Genomic DNA, 18,366 nt, shown 5'->3' on the forward strand with positions numbered 1-18,366 from the left:
TTTCAGCCGAAATTGGCTTCAGGACAGCGGGAAGGAGACAGGCAGAGAGCAGGATGCTCCTTTCCCCACCCTTCTCGCAACGTATCAAGCCTCAAAGAAAAACTTCAGAGGTTTTGGGGTAGTTATACATATTAAACAACCCCAGGACCCTTCCTAACCCAGCTTTTGCCAACGACCACAGTATTAATTCAACTAAACCGCGTCAGAAACCCAAGTGTCACGCTGGCACTGACAGCCCTGGGGAGCGCAAGGAGACCGGCGCCGCCACCAATATTGCACACAGACAGCTCCGGAGGGCCGTAAAGAGCCGTTGGAGCTGGGTCCCTGCGCCCACACAGCACCCGGGAGGAGGCTTCACCCCCACGCTTGGTCACAGCGGAGCAGCACCCGCCGGCTTTCGCCTCTAAAACCAGGACGTCTCCCAGCACCGCCCGTGAGGAAATACCCTCTCCGCACCTCCAAAGGGGCCGAGTTTCTCCGAGAGGAGCAGAATAAAACGGGAACGCGCTTCCCAACTGCTCTGCTCGCAGCCGCTCTCCCCTCACGCCTGGAATCGCTCTCCCGCTTGCCTTCGCGCGACTCTACAAATCTACCCGCGACGGCCGAGACAAGAGCACACGCTTCCTTCATCGCAGGGGGGCTCCCGCCCCGCAGAAGGGCCAGGTCTCCCCCTTCTCCCGTAAGCAGGTCTCTCTCCATTTGTGCTGGGGAAAAGGATTCATCCGCGGCGAACAGCACACACGAGGCGGGTGATTTCTGCATCATCTCCTGAGACCAGCCCAGCCGCTTCTCCGATCACACAAGATCCCGACTTGGAACAGAGGAAACGGGCTCACCGAGACCTGAATACTTTCTCGTTAAGGCTTAAACTAGCAATTCAGCTGCTGCAATAAACCAGACAGACACGCTGCCGAAAGGAAGAAAGTCAGTTAGAAAGAAGAAAACCCAAACCACCTTGGCGCTAGGCACGCGGAGGCTTCGCTTTCCTCTCCCAGGCGGCAAACCCGTCCTCAACACCCACCCGGTTAGCGCGTGACACAAGCCTGCTTTAAGGGGGTTGTTTTTAAAACAGCCAGAAAAACGCAAACTAAACTCTCACAAAAGCCCCGCAGGTGGGACTGTCACATTAAATATACAACCGAGGCCAATTTTTAAAATGTCTTTAAAAAAAACCACACGCGCATACACACACACACACACACTTTGGCACACAAGCCTTAAGTTATATCACTTGAAACATTTCAAAGCCAGAGGAGAGCTACTGGGGTTTTTTTGTTGGGGTTTTTTTTTTTCCTTTTCTTTTTTTTTTTTGCCTTGTAAAAAGGTATCAAGCAGTGGTGGTGGTGAAGCATGAAGAGCGAGTACAAATGCTGAACAGTCCCAGAGCTGTCCCTGCGACGCTGTTCAACACTTGCACTCTGATTACCTTCCCAAAGCGGCTAGCATACACGTATATAAAAACTAACGCAGACATTCCCAGTTTTCAATGTGAAAACGGTAAAATGTAATCGAGTACTTGTGCATTTGCCATAGGGTCCTTTGGAAAAGGAACCATAAAAATATATTTTTTTTCTTAATAAAAGTCTTTTTTTTTTTTTTTCCTTTTTTTTTTTCTTTTTTCTTTTTTACCCTTAACTTAAGTAAAGAGCAAATATACACCTATAAGCAGAGTTCAGATCCACTTTACTGAGAGCCTGGAAGTCCGTACATCAAATTAATTCCCAGTGGCGTATCCAGACACCAGAATAGCTCCCAGCTCCAAAGGGCCAGCGTTCCTGAAAGATCTGCAGCTCCGGCTAACCTCGTTAGCCAGCGCGAAGCAAAGACTCATTCAAGCCTCATCTGTCTCAGCCAACACTCCCCCAACAGATTCTGCAGCTGAGCAGCCCTCTGCCAAGCAGAGCCTCACACACAGGACCCGGCTCTGGGAGCGTCAGAGCTGGCAATCTGGGCAACAAACCTCAGTCCTGGCGATTTCAACCCACATCAGGCTGTAACAATGAAAATATAAGCACCGAGCTTATATTTTCTTATTACTCAGAGGACAGACCACCGATTCCAGCTACTGAGAAACAGCTTCCAGAGGAGAGCCGGGAGGGATTTCAGTGATAGAGAAACTAGCTGTGCAATAAGAAAGTGCATTTAAAGGTAGCTTAAAACCAGATTAAAGATCAAATCGCCACTCAACAGGAGGGAGAATCAAGCTCCAGCAGCCACGCTCCTTGGGCTGGGTGGGTTAACATTCAGGCTCTCTCTCGCGAGTCCGAGGGGCAGGAGAGAAGCGTGCATTCCCGTGCTCCGACAGGGACACAGTTCTCCTGGCAGGCCATGCTCTCCTGCCCGGTTTGCTTCTGTGCGGTATCAGTTCTGGACAGCTGTCATCGGAATTCGTAGATAGGAGCGCTGTGCTCAGGAACGTGAGTTAAATTCAATGACTGATACCTGGGAGAGAGGGAAAAGACAGATGAGAGGATTACATAGAGCGACAGAACTCCTCCAGCACTAACGGCTCCTGCTTGGCAGGCCACAGAGCAGACATCCTGGTGGCTGGCTCTTTTCTTCCCATTTACAGTCTCAGAGCCAAGTCTCAGAGGCGTTCAAGCACCCAACACCCACTTATCCATGGTGCCAAAACCCCGTGAGGACTCGGCATCGTTCCTCATTTCCATTCCCGTGCCTTTGAGCTACCTGCAGCCAGGCTGCGTTCGAGGTGGGCTGACTGTGGTTTTTGGACACCTTTTGAAGTTCAACAACTTTCATGTTCAAACGGTGTTTGCTACAACTGCAAATTACACTCAAGGCTTTCAAAGCTTAGCTCAAGGAGGTTTGTCTGAAAGCCTCTCAGGTACCTTCCCTCCCCCTGAGAGCTTCCAGCCACCCTACAGATTCACTTGCTGCGCGTGACAAATATCCAAGGCTGTCAGAGGGAAAAGAGCTCTCCACAGCTACTTGTCAGATGGCTGGCTCTAACAAGAAACCAACCAATTAACTTTGACTGTTCCCTGCATCTTACAGCAACAAGTCAAGGACCTTGGACTACAAAGCACTGGCCTAGCAAGATTTCTGCCTGAAGGGAGCAACAGCCAAGCTGTTACATGTGAGAAAGCACCGAGCTCCCTCTCGAAGGCCCCTCCGACATCCTCTGAAGGGCCAAGGCACGGAGAAGCTCAAAGCCTGAATCACCGAGCAAAGCGCAGACTGAGGGAGCGCAACCCTGCACATGAGATCAGGCTGCCTGTCCTCACAGGAGGGCAGAAGCAGGTGAGCCCTGCGAGTGTTTGGACTGGAGACAAGGCTTCTGGAGGGATGCTTTCAGTGAACCACAGCTGCTGTCTGCCTCCCAACGTACCTCACTGACGCACCAGACCATTGCTGTGTGGGCCACAGCACATCTCCAGACCTCTTATCTCCCCTGCTCCACCTTGCCAGCCCAGTTATCCCCCGCCATGGAAAAAGGGCAGCGCTTTATACCACAGAAATGGGCTGCACTAGCCTGCTCTGGCCAAGCACAGCATACACGCCCTCCCTTCTGCCCCGAGGTCCAGCCGCCAGACTGAACCTGCTTCCCAGCCCAGAGAAACACCGCCTGGACACTCCCAAGGCCGCAGACAAGCAGAAGAGGAGTCACTGCTTGGTTTGAGGAGCCACCCTTCAGTCCGCAGGAGGAAGGAAGCTTCCTTACCATTCTGAACTCCTATGGTAGTAATAGCCCTCTATAGATGCTGCTGACTTCTGGAAGCAGATGTAATAGAAACCAGCAAAGGAAGCACCGCTGATGTCTTTGATAGTGTGATCTGGGACTAGGAACTGTTCCTGCACACAAAACACAGACTGTATTTTAAAATGCCAGTCAAATACTAACCCCCCGCCTCAATCTGCCCTCCCAAACTGAATATTGGCACCCATTAACACAAAGGCATTTCTGGCTGAGCGTTCCCTGCACTCGCAGCAGCCCAGACCAGAGACCAGCGTGTTCTTTCACCACCTGCCACTGTAGGCACCTTACAGGGAAGCAAAAAACTGAGAACAGAACCAGTTTTAAGAGTGCACGTCATCAGTTTCAGTTCAACGCCTGCCCCCTGCAAACCAGAAGCCACTTGCAAAATCAGGAATCAGAGCCGCCTGATGATGAAGAGAAGGCTCCGGGGAGACCTTATTGCAGCCTTTCAATACTTAAAGGGGGCTTATGAGAAAGATGGAGAGAGACTTTTTACCAGGGCCTGTAGCGATAGGACAAGGGGTAACAGTTTTAAACTAAAAGAGGGTAGATTTACATTAGACATAAGGAAAAAATTCTTTACTGTGAGGGTGGCGAGACACTGGAACAGGTTGCCCAGAGAGGTGGTAGACGCCCCATCCCTAGCAACATTCAAGGTCAGGTTGGATGGGGCTCTGAGCAACCTGATTTAGTGAAAGATGTCCCTGCCCATGGTGGGAGGGTTGTACTAGATGATCTTTAGAGGTCTCTTCCGACACAAACCATTCTATGATCCTATGATTTCCTCCTCCTGCAGCTGCACAAGGCTCATGTAAAGAGGGAGGAATCAATCCAGCTGAAGAACAGAGAGGTGCAGACCGGCCAGCCTGCATCAAACACAGAGGCCCCGCACAGGGACTGGAGACACCAATTCTCTCATCCTCCAAAGCATCACCAAGCAAGATTTTCCTGTTGTGTTTTTAGCCATGACTGCAGCCCTTAAGGACGCAATTAGCTGGCTAGACAGGAGTCACACTGGAATTTGCAAGTATGGTGGGTTACAAGGTTGGTAGGGTGAGATCTTTCATTAAACCATCGTAGCTGAAAAAGCTTTCAGGCACCACAAGCCTCTGTCAGTCACTTGTAAGCAGCTCATCAGAGAAGGAGACATGCGGAGTTTACCTTCCATCTCATGAAGACATAGTCCCCATTTTTCAGATCCTCATAATCAAAGTCATCGGAGTTAAATGTTTTTGCATACTGGTAAAAAGCCTGGAACTTCCCCTGAAACAAAAAAAGAAAAAAAAACCAGGATGCTTATTCCAGGAGTAGAGCTCATTGGTGCCAGCTGCTATTTAGGAATGAAAAAACGCTACAGAACAGGACCCTCCTCACCAAAGGAGCTGCTCTTCCTTGGAGCAGTGCTAAACGCACACCCCAGGACTAGCACAGGGGAACACAGAGGATTGCCAGACACCCACAGCCATATCCAGCCTGGCTGGACAAACTCCTACACTTCCAGAGGAAGATATTTTGACTGAAACATAATAAACATCAAAGTCTGGCAAACAACAGCAAAGGTCGAGGTGGGGAGGCAATCAGCTGGCTGCTGTGGCCCTGATCCAGAGCACAGCAGCAGACACACCCTATCCCGAGCAGAGCGCTGAGGTGGCTGAGACACAGGTACCAACTGCCCTGTCTGTGCCACAGGGGCACCTCTCCCCTTCTCCACTCCATTTTGCGATAAGCCTTCAAAATAAGGAGCGTGTTCTCCTGGGGGGGGAGTCTCAAGAGATGAGGATTGCTCCTGCTCCCTTCCAAGCCCGCGGCCAGTAAGTGGAAAACAAGACACCTCCTCCCTTCTCACAGATCACAGCCAACAGCCTGCTGAAGGGACCTCTAGTTGCAAAGATCCCAGTGGGGGAAGGAGGGAGACACCCAAAAAGGAGAGGTTTCCAGGCCCTTCTGACAGCTCTTGCATGGGCACACACTGCACCTCACCTCCAAACCGGCTGCTCAGCCAGGACCGCATCAGACCCACATCTGCCCGCCAGATTTATTTACCCAGTGTTTACGATCCACATCTTCATCGGCATCCCACTTGCGCGTTAAGAAAGGGTGCTTTTTACTGATTATTTCGCCTTCAAAGAAAGTGGTGAGGGTTGGGTACTCCTAGGAGAGAAGGGAGACGAACGAGAGGTCAGAAGATTTGTCACCTAGAGACAGAAACTCAAACGCAGATAGAGGTGCACGCGCTCAGCAAAAAGCAGCATCTCGCAGCAAGAGCTCCAGGCAATCCGAGGCCGGTGCTCCCGTCCCTCCAAGCAGCACGCTGACTCGTCCTGCCCCACACCTCTTAAAGTCTGACTCGTACAAACACGCACAGCCTCCACCTTCTTATTCCAGCCTCTCTCTGCCTCTCTATTCACTTCATGAAACCAGAAGGAGCCGTGTCAGAGCTGGACGATCACAAGTGACCGTTTACAGCCAGCACCGCTCCGCAGCAGATACCCAGCGGTTGCTGCTTGACTGCTACGAAGTCCAAGGGCTGGATTAAGCCACCCCGCCGGGGGAGAAGGTGCTCCTCTTCAGTTTTGCATCGGCACCAAATTAGGAGAATGCAGGCAGGGAATAGCAGACTCAGCTGGGGTGAGCGAGCTTCTCCAACCGCTCCCGTGTAATGACAGACACGTGGTGCACTGGAGCCGAAAGAAGCATCGCCCCTGGGAGACAGTTCTCACCGACTGTCCGACACCAGAAGCAATCTTAGAGGACGGGTGGGGAAGGAAGTATGTAAAGATCTGTAAAGTTCGGGTCCCGGTTGATTTTCTTTCAGCAACACACCACCACTGGTAGAGTGCCTAACACTGACTGCAGGGTCAGATTCAATTCTGCTCAGACCTTAAGGGATGCCAGATAAGCTTCCCTCCTTCAGCACTCCCATCGAGGCCCGTTGTACTTGCTCGACATGCCAAGAACAACAGACTGAAGCTATTAAACTATTTAGTGGTCAAATCTACCATATGCTCAATCCCTCCACTTCCTATTTCTGGTGGCAGCTTCTCCCATGCCACCAGGAAAAAGAAAAGCCTTTACACAGCACCTTTTCTTGTTGTTTTGCAGTTAATACTCACCTCTGTAAGGCCTTTAATCTTCAAGTATCCACAGAGATAGGAGTTTTCCATATCCACATGCTAGAAAAAAAGCGCAAAGTCCAACCATAAGCATAGGCATGAAGGCACCCAATTGATCCAAAGCAGTTTCTAACCCCTCCAAGGCTAATTTCAGCTTCAGCCAGTACAGACTGTCCAGCTTACTGCCCAATGCTCACACTGGCAACCCGTCCCCACAGCCGGGAACCACTCGGAAAGATCATTTACAGGTGCCCAGTTCACCTCGGACAGCCTCCACATCCCAGGCCTGACAACACCCCCCGCACCCCACTTCCAGCTCTATTGCGCTGAGGCAGCACCCTCTGCCCAGAGGTCTCTGACGGGAAGCAAACCGCCCCCCTCCACCCAGAAGGAAGCAGACTCGCAGTTTTCTCCAAGTGAGAGCACCACTGTCAGAATCACCCACACCCCCAGCCCCCACACTTCCCAGTCAACCGCTACCAGCAAACTGGCGTTCAGGTGAGAGAAGAGTAAAAAGCATCTATTTACTGGAGATAATTCAGGCTAGAGGAAGAAAGCACGGCCATGAGCTTTGCCATCTGCTTATTTAACAGGCCTGACCCACGCCTCTCTAACACGCTACCCGTACTCCCTGCCTAGTACCCGGCCTGGCGGCACGGCGCACGCCAAAGCCTGCTCAGAAGCCAGACGATGTCTCGTGCGTTTTGAAAGAAGCCTTTCTCCCAGATCTAACGCTTTTACGCCACCCTTCTTTTGAGTTACGGGGCTGCATCTCCCTGCTTCTGCTGCGCAGGAACTAGGCAGGGGGCTGCGTCTGTTCCAAGCACCTTTAAAACCAGGGGATTTTCCAAGCTTTTCCCCCGACATCTCCAGATCCGTTTTCAAAGCAAGAAGTGAGTTATTTGGGGGAAGTGCAAACATCAACTGTGAGAAGATGGATCTTCCCCACCTGTGATCAAAGAAAAGCGACGTTTCTCTGCGCTCAGCACAGGGAGAGCAGGCAGCCACCTCTTCTCAGCTGACACACGCAAAACAGCAGCATTTTTAGCACAAAGCCACAGCCAGCCCCTGCGAGAAGGCAGCGTGCAGTGAAGCTGATCAGCCATAGGATGTCCCCACCACAGCAAACCCTACCAGGTATGCTTCTGCTGTTGACAAGTGGAGGACCGTACATGAAAAGACGGTCCGGTTCAAACGCTACCCCATCTGCTGACCCTGGGGCTCTGACACTGCTCCACAACGCCGGCACACGTGTCAAGCTTCATCACTGCACTCGCTACATGCTCAACCACGGTTGCCCAGATCCCGTGCCACCACACTGGGAGCAAAGCTGTAACTCGCAGGGTGCTCTATAGGAAAGCGTGTATCAGATGTCTGGCTTGCCCGCATACTAATGACTCCACACCTCACCAGCTTTGCCCAAAGCAATCCTGCCAATGCCTAGGACTAAAAATAAAGCACGCAGGGTGACAATGACTGCAGGGAGGAATGGAAAAGCCACACGAGCCAGCGTCCCGATTCCCCAGCACAGCTGGGCACTACAGCTGTCTGGCTGCATTCCTGCCACAGACAAAACACTGCACTTCACCCCAGGCCCCCTGCTCAGCCTGGGTGAGCCTCCAACACCCCAGGGATGGGGAACCCTGAGTCCTAGGTCCAGCCGAGCCGTGCTCTGCCAGCCAGGGACTGGGCCCTGGATCCCCGCTGATTTCCAGCCAGGCCTGAAATACAGGCTGTCCCGCTGGTAGGGACTTCCCAGGACACCACCCAGTCTAAGCCAGGCTCTTAACCTTCTGCCCTGTGGGACGGAGGTGCATGGCCACCCAAGAACCTGAAGGGAATGCGGGAGGGATCCTGGGTTAGGAACATTGCCAGGCCCAAAGGGAATGGGGCAAAGGGCGGGAGGGGGGAAAGGCTCGAGTGCAGTGGGCCCTCCGCAGGGTTTGAGGGGAAGGGAGCAAGGAGGTGGCCCTGGTCCTCACTGGGCCTGAGGGAAAGAGGCCTCTCCTGCGGCCTGAGGGGAATAGGACAGGGTCTTTTCCCCTAAGCCTGAAAGGAAGGGAAAGCACACGGCAGGGACAGAGATCTCTCCAGAGCCTGAGGACTCACAGCCATTACTGGGCTTGATGGAACCAGGGGAATCACAGGGAGGCAAGGCCAGGTCAGAGGGGAGCGGGGCAGGGAGGACCAGGGGCCTTTCCAGGCCTGAGGGGAAGGGTCCCCCCGAGGCCTCCGCCACCCTGGTCCCACCTCACCGGGACTGGGGGGAACAGGGACGCTGGGACTAAAGGAAAGTGATCTCCCCACCTCAGCCACAGGCCTCGCTGGGGCTCAGGGGATGGGTCTGGGTTCTGAGGGAACTCGGGGAGGGCAGACACCGACCCGAGGGGGCCGGCAACTGGGGCCTGAAGGGAACGAGGGCAGGGAGGACGGCGGCAGCCGAGGGACCGGGGGAGGAGAAAAGGCAACTGGGCCTGGGGGGACGGGAAGCTGGACGACTGCGGCTTTAGGAAGCCGGGAGGGAATAAAGCGGAGCCACCGCGGCCTGAGGGGACCGGCGAGGCGGGAACGGCGACCGCGGCCCGAGGAGAGCGGGGCTCCGCCGCGCCGGGCCCGGGGCGGGAGGCGGCCGCCGGCGGTCCCCTCACCTGCATGACGACCTCCACCTCGTAGGCATTGCCCTTGCTGCGCTGCTGCCCGCGGAACTTGGCGCCGCTGTAGAGCAGCGAGGTGGCCACGCCGGGCTGCGCCGTATTGATGGGGGGCGGCGGCACTAGGCTGCTGGCGGCCGCTCCGGAGGGCGGCGAGGAGGCCGAGCCCGCCGCTCCGCCCGCGCGGCACCGCTCGCTCCGCACCGGCATTTCGGGAGGGTCCCCGGGCGCCAGCGTGGCCGGGGCCGAGCGCGGCCGGGGGCGCCGCCCGCTCCGCTCCGCTCCCCACACGCCGAGGCCGCCGCCGCCGCCGCCGCCGCCTGGCTCAGGGCCTCCCGGCAGCGCCTCCGCGCGCTCCCATTGGCCCTCGCGGGCGCTGCGGGAGGGGCGGTGCCGGGCGCCGATTGGCCGAGGCTGCGGCGTACGCGCTTCCTCCCGGCAGGCGCGGCCGCGGGCGCTGCTGGGAAGTGTAGTTTCAACATCCCCCTCCCCGCGCCCGCCGGCGGCGCTGGCAGGACGGGGCGGCCGAAGGGGCAAAACGCGTTCGCGGCGCGGATTGGCTGCCGCCGCGGCAACATGGCGGCGCCCGCGGAGCCGCGCTGAGGCGGGAGGGCGGCGGTTGGCGGCTGCTCGTTCCTCCCCCGCCATGTGGCGCGGCTGCCACCGGCTGCTATGGGGCCGCTTCCCGCCCGCCCGGCTCCCCCGGCCGTGTCCTGCCGCTGCTGGGAGCGGCCCGGTGGGGCCGGGCGGGGGACGAGCCTACGCCCCACCGGCAGGTGAGGGAGCGCCGGGTCACCCGGGGCCTCTCCAGTCCCCTTCGGGGAGGGGGGCCCTTCTCTGGCCCGGCGGGGCGAGTCCCGCTGGGGAACACCCCTCAGCCCCCCCCGGTGGGACCCTTCAAGGTCACCCCGGGCTAGGGAAGGGCTGGGCTCGGCCCCCTCGGGGCGGGTGCAAACACGGGGAACGGTCAAATCCTTCCCCCCCCCGGCGGGGCAGGGAGCGGTGCCAGCACAGCCCCGTGGGGTCCGGGCTCCCCAAGACCTTTTAGCGGCTTGGGCAACGTGGCCCAGGTGCTGGGCCTCCACCTGCACCCTTCTCCTGGCGTTAGCGGGTGTTCGGAGTGAGGGTTTTGCTGGCAGCACGGCCAAGTCCTCAGTGCACCAGTTTGTTACGCTTGCTTTTGCGTTTTGGTGTTTTTGAGGGATTTGGGAGGGGGGATGGAACCCAGCCGGGGTGGTTCAGGCACATTCTGGGCAATGTATCCCCTCCACAGATTTTGCTGGAAATGTGTGGGTTTGAGGACAGTAAAATCGGTCTCGTTCTGTCTGAGGCGAGGCTGCAGAGTCACAGTGACTCATCGCGGGGTGTCGGGAGCCCACTGATGTGACTCAGGACTCCTCTGGGGTAAACGCACGTTAATCTTTTCAGAGCTGCTCTTTAACAGCGTGGTGTTTTCTGAGGCCCCAAAGCTTGCAGGTCATGGAGCCTGAGCAAATCCTCTTCATTTCCCCAGCGGGAATGTGCTTTTTTTAGCCTAGAATAACAGACCTGCAGCCTGGCCTGTGCGCTTCACCCTTCACGAGGTAGATTTATGGGTTCGGGATTTACGATCTGGTTGGTGTCATCAGGGGAATGGCTTGCAGATTCTTCCTGCCTTGTGTGAGCGATACGAGCCTTTGCAGCACGTGTAATCCAGCTCTCAGGTGTTGGGAGGGCATGAAACAGTGCTGGTAGGAAAGGAGGCTGCTCTTAAAACAGAGACCTGCAGTTCCCTCAGGCTCACCTTGCTGGTGGAGCAGGCGTACTCCGGAGCTGGAGCGGGATGTGTGGGCTGGAGGTGGCTGCGGGAGCTGGTTCCTCCCCTGGTGACTCAGTGGCATGCTGCAGTGTGTGCAACCCGTCCCCAACACCATCCAGCTGTTACCGCGTGTTGCCTGCAACAAACCTGCCCCCGTGGGCGGTCGCGGTGGAGGGAACAGCGTCTTGCCCCTGCACGCTCCGAGCCTGCCGGCAGCTGTGGTGCTTCCAGCGAGTGCATCGGCTGCGGGTCAAAGCAGAGAATGAGCGAGATGCACTGAGGGAGATCGTGCGGGCTGGCGCTGGGTGGGTTTGTCGTCATCGGGGGTGGAAAGAGAGGTTGCTGTGCCCTGTCCTGCCTCTAACCCAGCTGTGCTGGGTTTCTTGTGACTCTTGAGACAGAGCAAGCAGGGGGAGAGAGTTAGCCAAGGCAGTTCGGGGATTAATTCGTCAAATGTGATTGCAGTGGGAGAATCTTGAAAGATTGAGCCCAGAGTGAAACTCCAGGAGTGCTGGGACAGGTCTGCTTTGGAAACCACCCCTGCCAGACTCTGTAGAAACTCGGTGCAGGCCAGTTCAAACGGAGCTGAGACCCCAGCCTGGCAGAAGTGAAGCTGGTCCCGTTCACTTGCCGGTTGTGCACAGCAACACCGTGGTTTTCACCAGTTTCACGGTGCTTCCCCAGTTGAGTGGAGCTCACTGAAATGGTGTAGTGCTTGGAAGCTGTGGATGAATGGGCTGGATTTTTGTGGCCAGGCCCCCTCGATGATACCAAGGGCTCTGTCTGTTCTGGCCTGTGATGGGGAGCAGGGAAAGGGACCAAACCTCCTCTAACTGCCCTGTGAATGGCTCTGTTTTTGCCCCCAGAGAGGAAGCGGTTTTACCAGAACGTGAGCATCTCGCAAGGAGAAGGTGAGTACGGCCGCCGGGACAGGACGGAGGGGCTGGTTCCCGGGAGGAGCGTTATCAGCCCACGCTTCTTCAGCGAGAGCGTGGCACACCCGCAAGCCAGGCTGTGCGAGTTGGGTATTTGTCACCAGCCTGCTGTGCCCTTTCCTCATCTATAGTGAAGCTGTGTGGTGGGAAACAACTTCCAAGACTGTTTGGGGGAAAAGTATGTCAAAATGGTGGTGATGGTGGGAAACTTGAGTATCCCTGATGCTGTGCTCCTGTCAGCTCCGGCTCTGAATCTGCTCCCGCTGTGGGGTTGTCTGTTGTTCCTTAGTGCCTGCTCCTCTTTGATTCCCCAGGATTTCTACTCTGATTCCCCAGGAGGCTTTGAAATAAACCTGGACCACCGAAAGCTGAAAACACCTCAGGCCAAGCTCTTCACTGTCCCCAGTGAGGCCTTGGCCATTGCAGTGGCAACAGAGTGGGACTCCCAGAAAGACACCATCAAGTTCTACACTATGCATCTGGTGAGCACGGCAGGTTGGGACGCTGAGACCTCGGCAGGGCAGAACGCAGCGTGCTGGGAGCAGTCAGGTCAAGGAAGTCAGGATTAAAGACAGGGAAATGAAATGCCAGGGGCTAAAGATGGGTTTGGCAGGCCACTGCCACCTGGTGAGGGCTTTGCCGGGTGGCAGAATGGATGCCAGTGCAAGGGTTGAGAACCGCTTTGGGGTGTGAGCCTTGTGCCGGGGTGCATGAGATGGGGGCATCTTCTGAGAATGCTTCCTTCTGCGTCTTGTCTCCCCCAGCTCTCCTGAGTACTTGCAGTAGAATTGGCGTGGCTTGGTCTAAAATGGGGGTGACCGTGTAGACATGAGAACGGTCTCCAAAGGCAGAACATGGAGAGAGCAGGTTGTCCTAATGCCCGTGGAAACAGGGACAAGAGGTCAGGACTTTCGCTGGGTGCTGGGGAGAACCTTGCAGTTGTGAGGGTAGTTAGATACTGGATGGGTGACTGTCTAGGGGGACTCTGTGTCACTGGGGGGACTTGAGAAGGGGCTGGACAGTGTTATTGGGGATAGCGAGGGGCAGGAGGAAACGATGAGCTCTGGAGCAGTCTGTGAGACCTCTTCCCCGGTGCTTGATGGGCCTGCTCCCGAGGCTTCTGAAACCAGCGAGAAGATTCCTATTACACGAGCCGTGTTCTGGCCCTGCACTCCCCTTTAGCTGTGCCCCTCGGTTCTCTGCCTGCCACAAATTCCTCTGCTTCTTCTTGGCTTTGTACAATAGAAGCTGCTGCTTCCCCAAGCCTTGAATAACAGCGGTGTAAACTGCCTTTATCCTGCAGACCACACTGTGCAACACGGCGCTGGACAATCCCACGCAGCGAAACAAAATGCAGCTGATCCGTGCGGCTGTGAAGTTCCTGGAGACTGACACTGTCTGGTACGAGATGGGGGCCCCGCTGGCACAGAGGCGAGGAGGCTGTCTTGTCACAGTGTGGTTTTTGGAAAGGTGGTTGGGGGAAGTGAGGGAAAATGTCTACCGTAACCCAGTCATGGCAGGGCTCTGATCTGTCCTGGTTTTGGTCGGAGGGTTTGAATTAGTTTAGGCCAGTCCTACGTCTGCAAACTTAGTGGAAGTCCATGCACCTGAAGGACATGGGTATGAGGGAGAATGGGGATCTGGTCCTCTGTTGAACTCTGTTTTGGACACCTCTGTGCTGGACCAGGGCGGGAGGAGCAGAAAATGAAGATCTCCTTGGGGAAAAGAAAACATCTTTGGAAGGCCTGGGGGAATCTGTCAGCCCAGTCCCTGGTACTCCTGTGCCAGTACAGGCAGCTCAGATTACTTGTACCAGTAGCAAAATACCCTTCGTTCCTTAAAGTCCCTGTGGGCTGCAGGATCAGGCCTGTTCATGCCCAAGCTCCTGTCTCACAGTCCCAGCCTCTGAGGTGTCCACTGGCAGCTGCTCAGCTCCTGTGGGGAGAGGGGAACAGGACTCCCCCCATCTGCCTCTCTGGCTTTGCCCAGGCTGGCAGCGGGGAGTGCCGAGCTGAGCCGCTGGGCAAGGTCAGGCAGGAGGAGTGGCCCCACGTAAAGAGTTCCAGCGGGATATGTCCCCTGCTCTAACCGCTAAACCTCGCTGCATCCCGTGGCTGGCTTGGGGCTACCCGCAATTTTCTGTTGGCCGGTTTGCTGCTCTGTTTTGTAGTAAGATAGAATTGTTCTTCTTGGAACAACAAAAAGCTCTGAATTCGGGGAAGAGTGGGGGGATTGTTCCCAGTCGCTGCTGCCGCTGCCTGGGTGGACCGTAGGACCTTGCTCCCCTTGCTGTGGTCTGGGGAGGGGGCAGCTTCCTTCCCAGAGGTGTGCCCCAGCAGGCTGGCAGCCTGGGAGTGAACATCCAGTGTGGTTTTGTTCTGCAATGTCCCAGCTATCGGGTGGAGGAGCCGGCTGCCTTGGCAGAGCTGCAGAAGAATGAATGGGATCCTGTTGTTGCCTGGGCTGAGAAAAGGTAAGAGGTCAAAGATGTTTCTGTCTGCTTATGCCCTGCCCTGCTGAGGCCAGGAGCTCTAGTGCTTGTGACTGTCGGAGCTGCAAAGTTCATGAGCCCTGTGCTTTTCTAAGGGGCCGGGTGATCGTTCCAGGTACAACGTGGCAATTGGCTCCTCGACCAGCATCCTGGGGCCAAACATCCCAGCCAGCACCAAGGAGACCTTCGTCAGCCATCTGGCGTCCTACAACATGTGGGCCCTGCAAGGTGAGAGAGGCTGTGCCGGGGAGTTCTCCGCTCAGGCTGTGCCATTGGAGGAGGCGGTTCCTCTCCACAGGGGAGAAGAGCGACTGTAATTTTTTTTCTTCTCCCACTGAGATAATCGGAGTGTTGAGGTTTATGTTTTACATCTCCAGGCCAGTCCCTTAGCTGTATTTGTTAAGGGTAGGGACTCTCCCTTTAGTGCCACTAGTGTTCAGGGTCTGACTGTGCTGGCCTGCGAGCTGTTTGCTCTACCCTAGCACAAATAACTTCTTTAATGCCAAACCTTCTAGTGACTTAGTCCTCAGCTTTGTTACCAGGAAAAGAAATGGGGTTTAGTACTCCAAGTGCCCATGGTTCTGTGCGCTGTCCTCACTCTTTCACCCTTATAGCCCACTTGATCTTACCTGATACTGCTGAATGACACCTAAAGATAAAGAAATGAAGTAATGTTTGCTTTGCTCAAGTCCTCAAATGCAAGACTTGAATGAGCAGCAGACAGTGAAACCCACAAAAGACACTACCTGTGCAGCTAAGGGAAGTTAACAGTGTTGATTCCTGGGACAGGGCTTGCAAAGCCTTTCCATTACCCCTGTAAAGAGATCTTTTGATGAATCACTTTTTTTCCTCACAGTTTGTAATATGGGTAGGCAGGGTGGAAGGGAAAGGGGGGAAGGGGAGCCTCTGGGCAGCTAGTCGACTTTAGACCTGAAATTCAAGGTCTGGCTTAGACAGGTAGCGCAGGATGAGTCTGACTTCAGTTCCTTCCTTAGACCCTGTCCGTGTGCGGGCACCTCCATTTCCTATCAGCTTGAGCTGAACCGTGAGTGCTCAGCAGCTCGGAGTTTTGAGCCCTTCTTTCCTCTTCCTCCTGGCTGTACATGTCTGTGGGATTTGCTCGGGTCCCTCAGCCATCAGGCACTCGCTCTCCTCCCCTGAAGAGGGGAGTCTTGCAAGCCAGTAGCTGGTGGCGTGGCAGGAAAGAGCTCTGCTGTTTTATCAGCCAAGCCCAGCAGCTGTGTCCTTTGCCGACACAGTTCTCCCAGGGCACAGCACACCACGCACATTTGCACAGTGTTTTTCTAGGAGTGGTTGTAGATGTGGACAGCTCTTTTAGCACTAAACAGTATACGAGTCCCTCTCACCCTGGACTTTCAGCTGAGCTCCAGAATACTCGAGCCTGGATGGGAAGGTTTGTGGCAGAATAAAAGGAGGCGGTTTCCAAGGCATAGCCTTTGTCACTGCGGTGACAGTGGCCAGAACAGCGCTTTGTGTCTGCTGTTAACTGCAGATCCAGCGTTTAAGTGCCCAGATGCAAGTGGGAGGATCACTGGCCCTGTGAGGTCCCTGAGGAGGTACCACACCCTGACAGTATCTTCAGAGTATGTGAAGATGCTGCTGTAATGCTGCAGAAAACAACCATGAATCTTGTTTGTTTTGGGTTATTCCCTTCCAGGTATAGAATATGTAATCACCCAGCTGAAATCTCTGATTCTGTCCATGGGTCTGATTGACAGGCACATTACAGTAGAGAAAGCTGTGCTTCTGTCTCGCCTGGAAGAAGAATACCAGGTAAATTATGTTACAAAACAGCCCTATAATTCAAATAGCAATAATCTCAGCATGACAAATGCATCTCCCACCACAAATAACTGGCAAGGGAAGTGCCTGCTATTGCAGGAGAGTTTCCACTCCGCCAGTCTCCCCGTTTGAGAGAGTTTGGAGTGTGCTGCTGTAGAGCAACACCACGGGTGCAACAGCCCAGAGTGCTCCCAGGGCTGCCAGTTTCTTTTTGCAGAACCCAGATGGCTGCTTTTCTCCCTCTCTAATCTGAAGTACAAAGTCGTGGCTAGCTTCTCTTGCTGTGGGTTATCCAGCCTGGAGGCCTTGGTAGACACCAAGCTAATAACTTGCTTGCTGGAAACTGGCCTGGCATGAAGCTCTCCCTGACCCAAAAATGGCTGAAGTTGATGGGAATCTTTTCATCCTCCCTTTAAGGGGCTTTGCCTCAGACCCCAGTACAGATGAAGCATGTCCTTCCACCAAACTCATCCGGAGATCTCCCTGCCCCAGTAGTCAGTGATCAGCACAGCTCCTGGGGGGTTACCTGCGTTTCACAAACATGAAAAGGGAGGCTGAGAGTTGCTGAGCAGCTCTGCATATAATCCAGTTCTGAACCGACTCGTGTTCCTCCTCTCCTTCAGATTCGGCGGTGGGGCAATGTGGAGTGGGCCCATGACTACGATCTGTGCGAGCTGCGGGCTCGCGCGGCAGCTGGGACTCTCTTCGTTCACCTCTGTTCAGAGAGCTCGACTGTAAAACACAAGCTGTTGCAGGACTGAGGCTGCTGGGCTGGGCACGGGAGGAAACTGTGCAGCTGTGAATCGCTGGCGTGACCCAGTGGACGGTAACCACCCTCCTGCCACCACGTCTTTCCTGGGGTCAGCCTCGTGCTGAGGAACCACGACTTTGTGGGCAACTCCTCGCTTGGACTGCCTGCCGCAGTGCAGCGCCAGCAGTTTTGAGCCCGCAAGGAGGAAAGGTCAAAGTGAGCTTCCTCTGCATCCCCAAGACAGCAGCTCTGTCCATTACCGGTGTCTGTAACTCATCAGAGGAGCTCCCACGAAAGAAACGGCTTCCTGGGCAGGGCGCGGTACAGACATACCCAGCATATGCCACATGTCTTCATAGCTGCCAGCTCCTGACACACACTTGTTATGGAAATCTGAAAACAGACTCCATTGCATCTGTTCTTCATCCCTCAGTGTGCCTGTATGTAACACCAGGGTCTCTCTGTTTGATTAAAGGCACGCCCCTGCTAGATACCGAAAGCCAGTGCTGCTGAGTATTTCTTTGTTTTAATCACCAAACCGTGGTGTAGGTCCTGAGCTGCCAGGCTCCAGACAGGTGCTGGGATGGCCACAGGCAGAAAAAAACAGGGAGCAGAGCTGAGCAGACACTAACTACCAAACAAATCTGCTCCCTCCGCATCTCTGGGTGAGCCTCTCCATGCTAGGTGCCCTGTCCTTGCAGCCAAGGAGTAGCAGGGAGCCGACTGTGCAGTCCTGGAGCAAGATGGGGGGAACCTGGGCTCCTGCCATCTTCAAAAGCACAGAGCACTATGAGCTAAACCTGTGTATGACAGGCTTTCGGAGAGACCCGGTCTCTCCCCAGAGCGTGCATGCAGCCACCCTCTCATTTAACCTTCCCACCTTTCTCCTTGCTGCTTGCCTCGAGCGGTACCGCCCCGGCCAGCATCATTCCTCAGAAGCTGCCCACAAGTGAGCATAGCAGCTGCTGTCACCGAGCAAGGAGGGGAATTAATGACTCCTTGCTTGGCTGTTGCGAGCGGCGGCGTGCGAGCTCCTGTGGAACCATTGATTTCCCTTCCTGCTAGCTGGGGGCTGCTCTGTTCACGCTGCAGAAAGCTGCTTTTGC

General features: G+C 55.2%; 2 protein-coding genes across 2 annotated transcripts; one reads left to right on the forward strand and one right to left on the reverse strand.

Annotated features, from left to right (window-relative positions):
* Positions 1-1,666: 1,666 nt before the first annotated feature.
* Positions 1,667-9,843, reverse strand: GID4 (GID complex subunit 4 homolog). Its single transcript, XM_050905918.1, is given in 7 exon segments — positions 1,667-2,442; positions 3,683-3,813; positions 4,880-4,981; positions 5,762-5,869; positions 6,832-6,891; positions 9,480-9,812; positions 9,814-9,843. Coding segments are annotated over 7 exon segments (828 nt in total). The 3' UTR covers positions 1,667-2,378.
* A 285-nt stretch (positions 9,844-10,128) lies between these two features.
* ATPAF2 (ATP synthase mitochondrial F1 complex assembly factor 2) lies at positions 10,129-17,750 on the forward strand. Its single transcript, XM_050906174.1, has 8 exons — positions 10,129-10,258; positions 12,147-12,191; positions 12,552-12,697; positions 13,519-13,616; positions 14,608-14,688; positions 14,822-14,934; positions 16,385-16,500; positions 17,133-17,750. Exons 1-8 carry the CDS (start codon positions 10,129-10,131, stop codon positions 17,268-17,270), a joined length of 867 nt encoding a protein of 288 aa, XP_050762131.1. The 3' UTR covers positions 17,271-17,750.
* Positions 17,751-18,366: the final 616 nt, after the last annotated feature.

Source organism: Gymnogyps californianus, chromosome 15, assembly GCF_018139145.2.
Source record: "Gymnogyps californianus isolate 813 chromosome 15, ASM1813914v2, whole genome shotgun sequence".
NCBI lineage: Eukaryota > Metazoa > Chordata > Aves > Accipitriformes > Cathartidae > Gymnogyps > Gymnogyps californianus.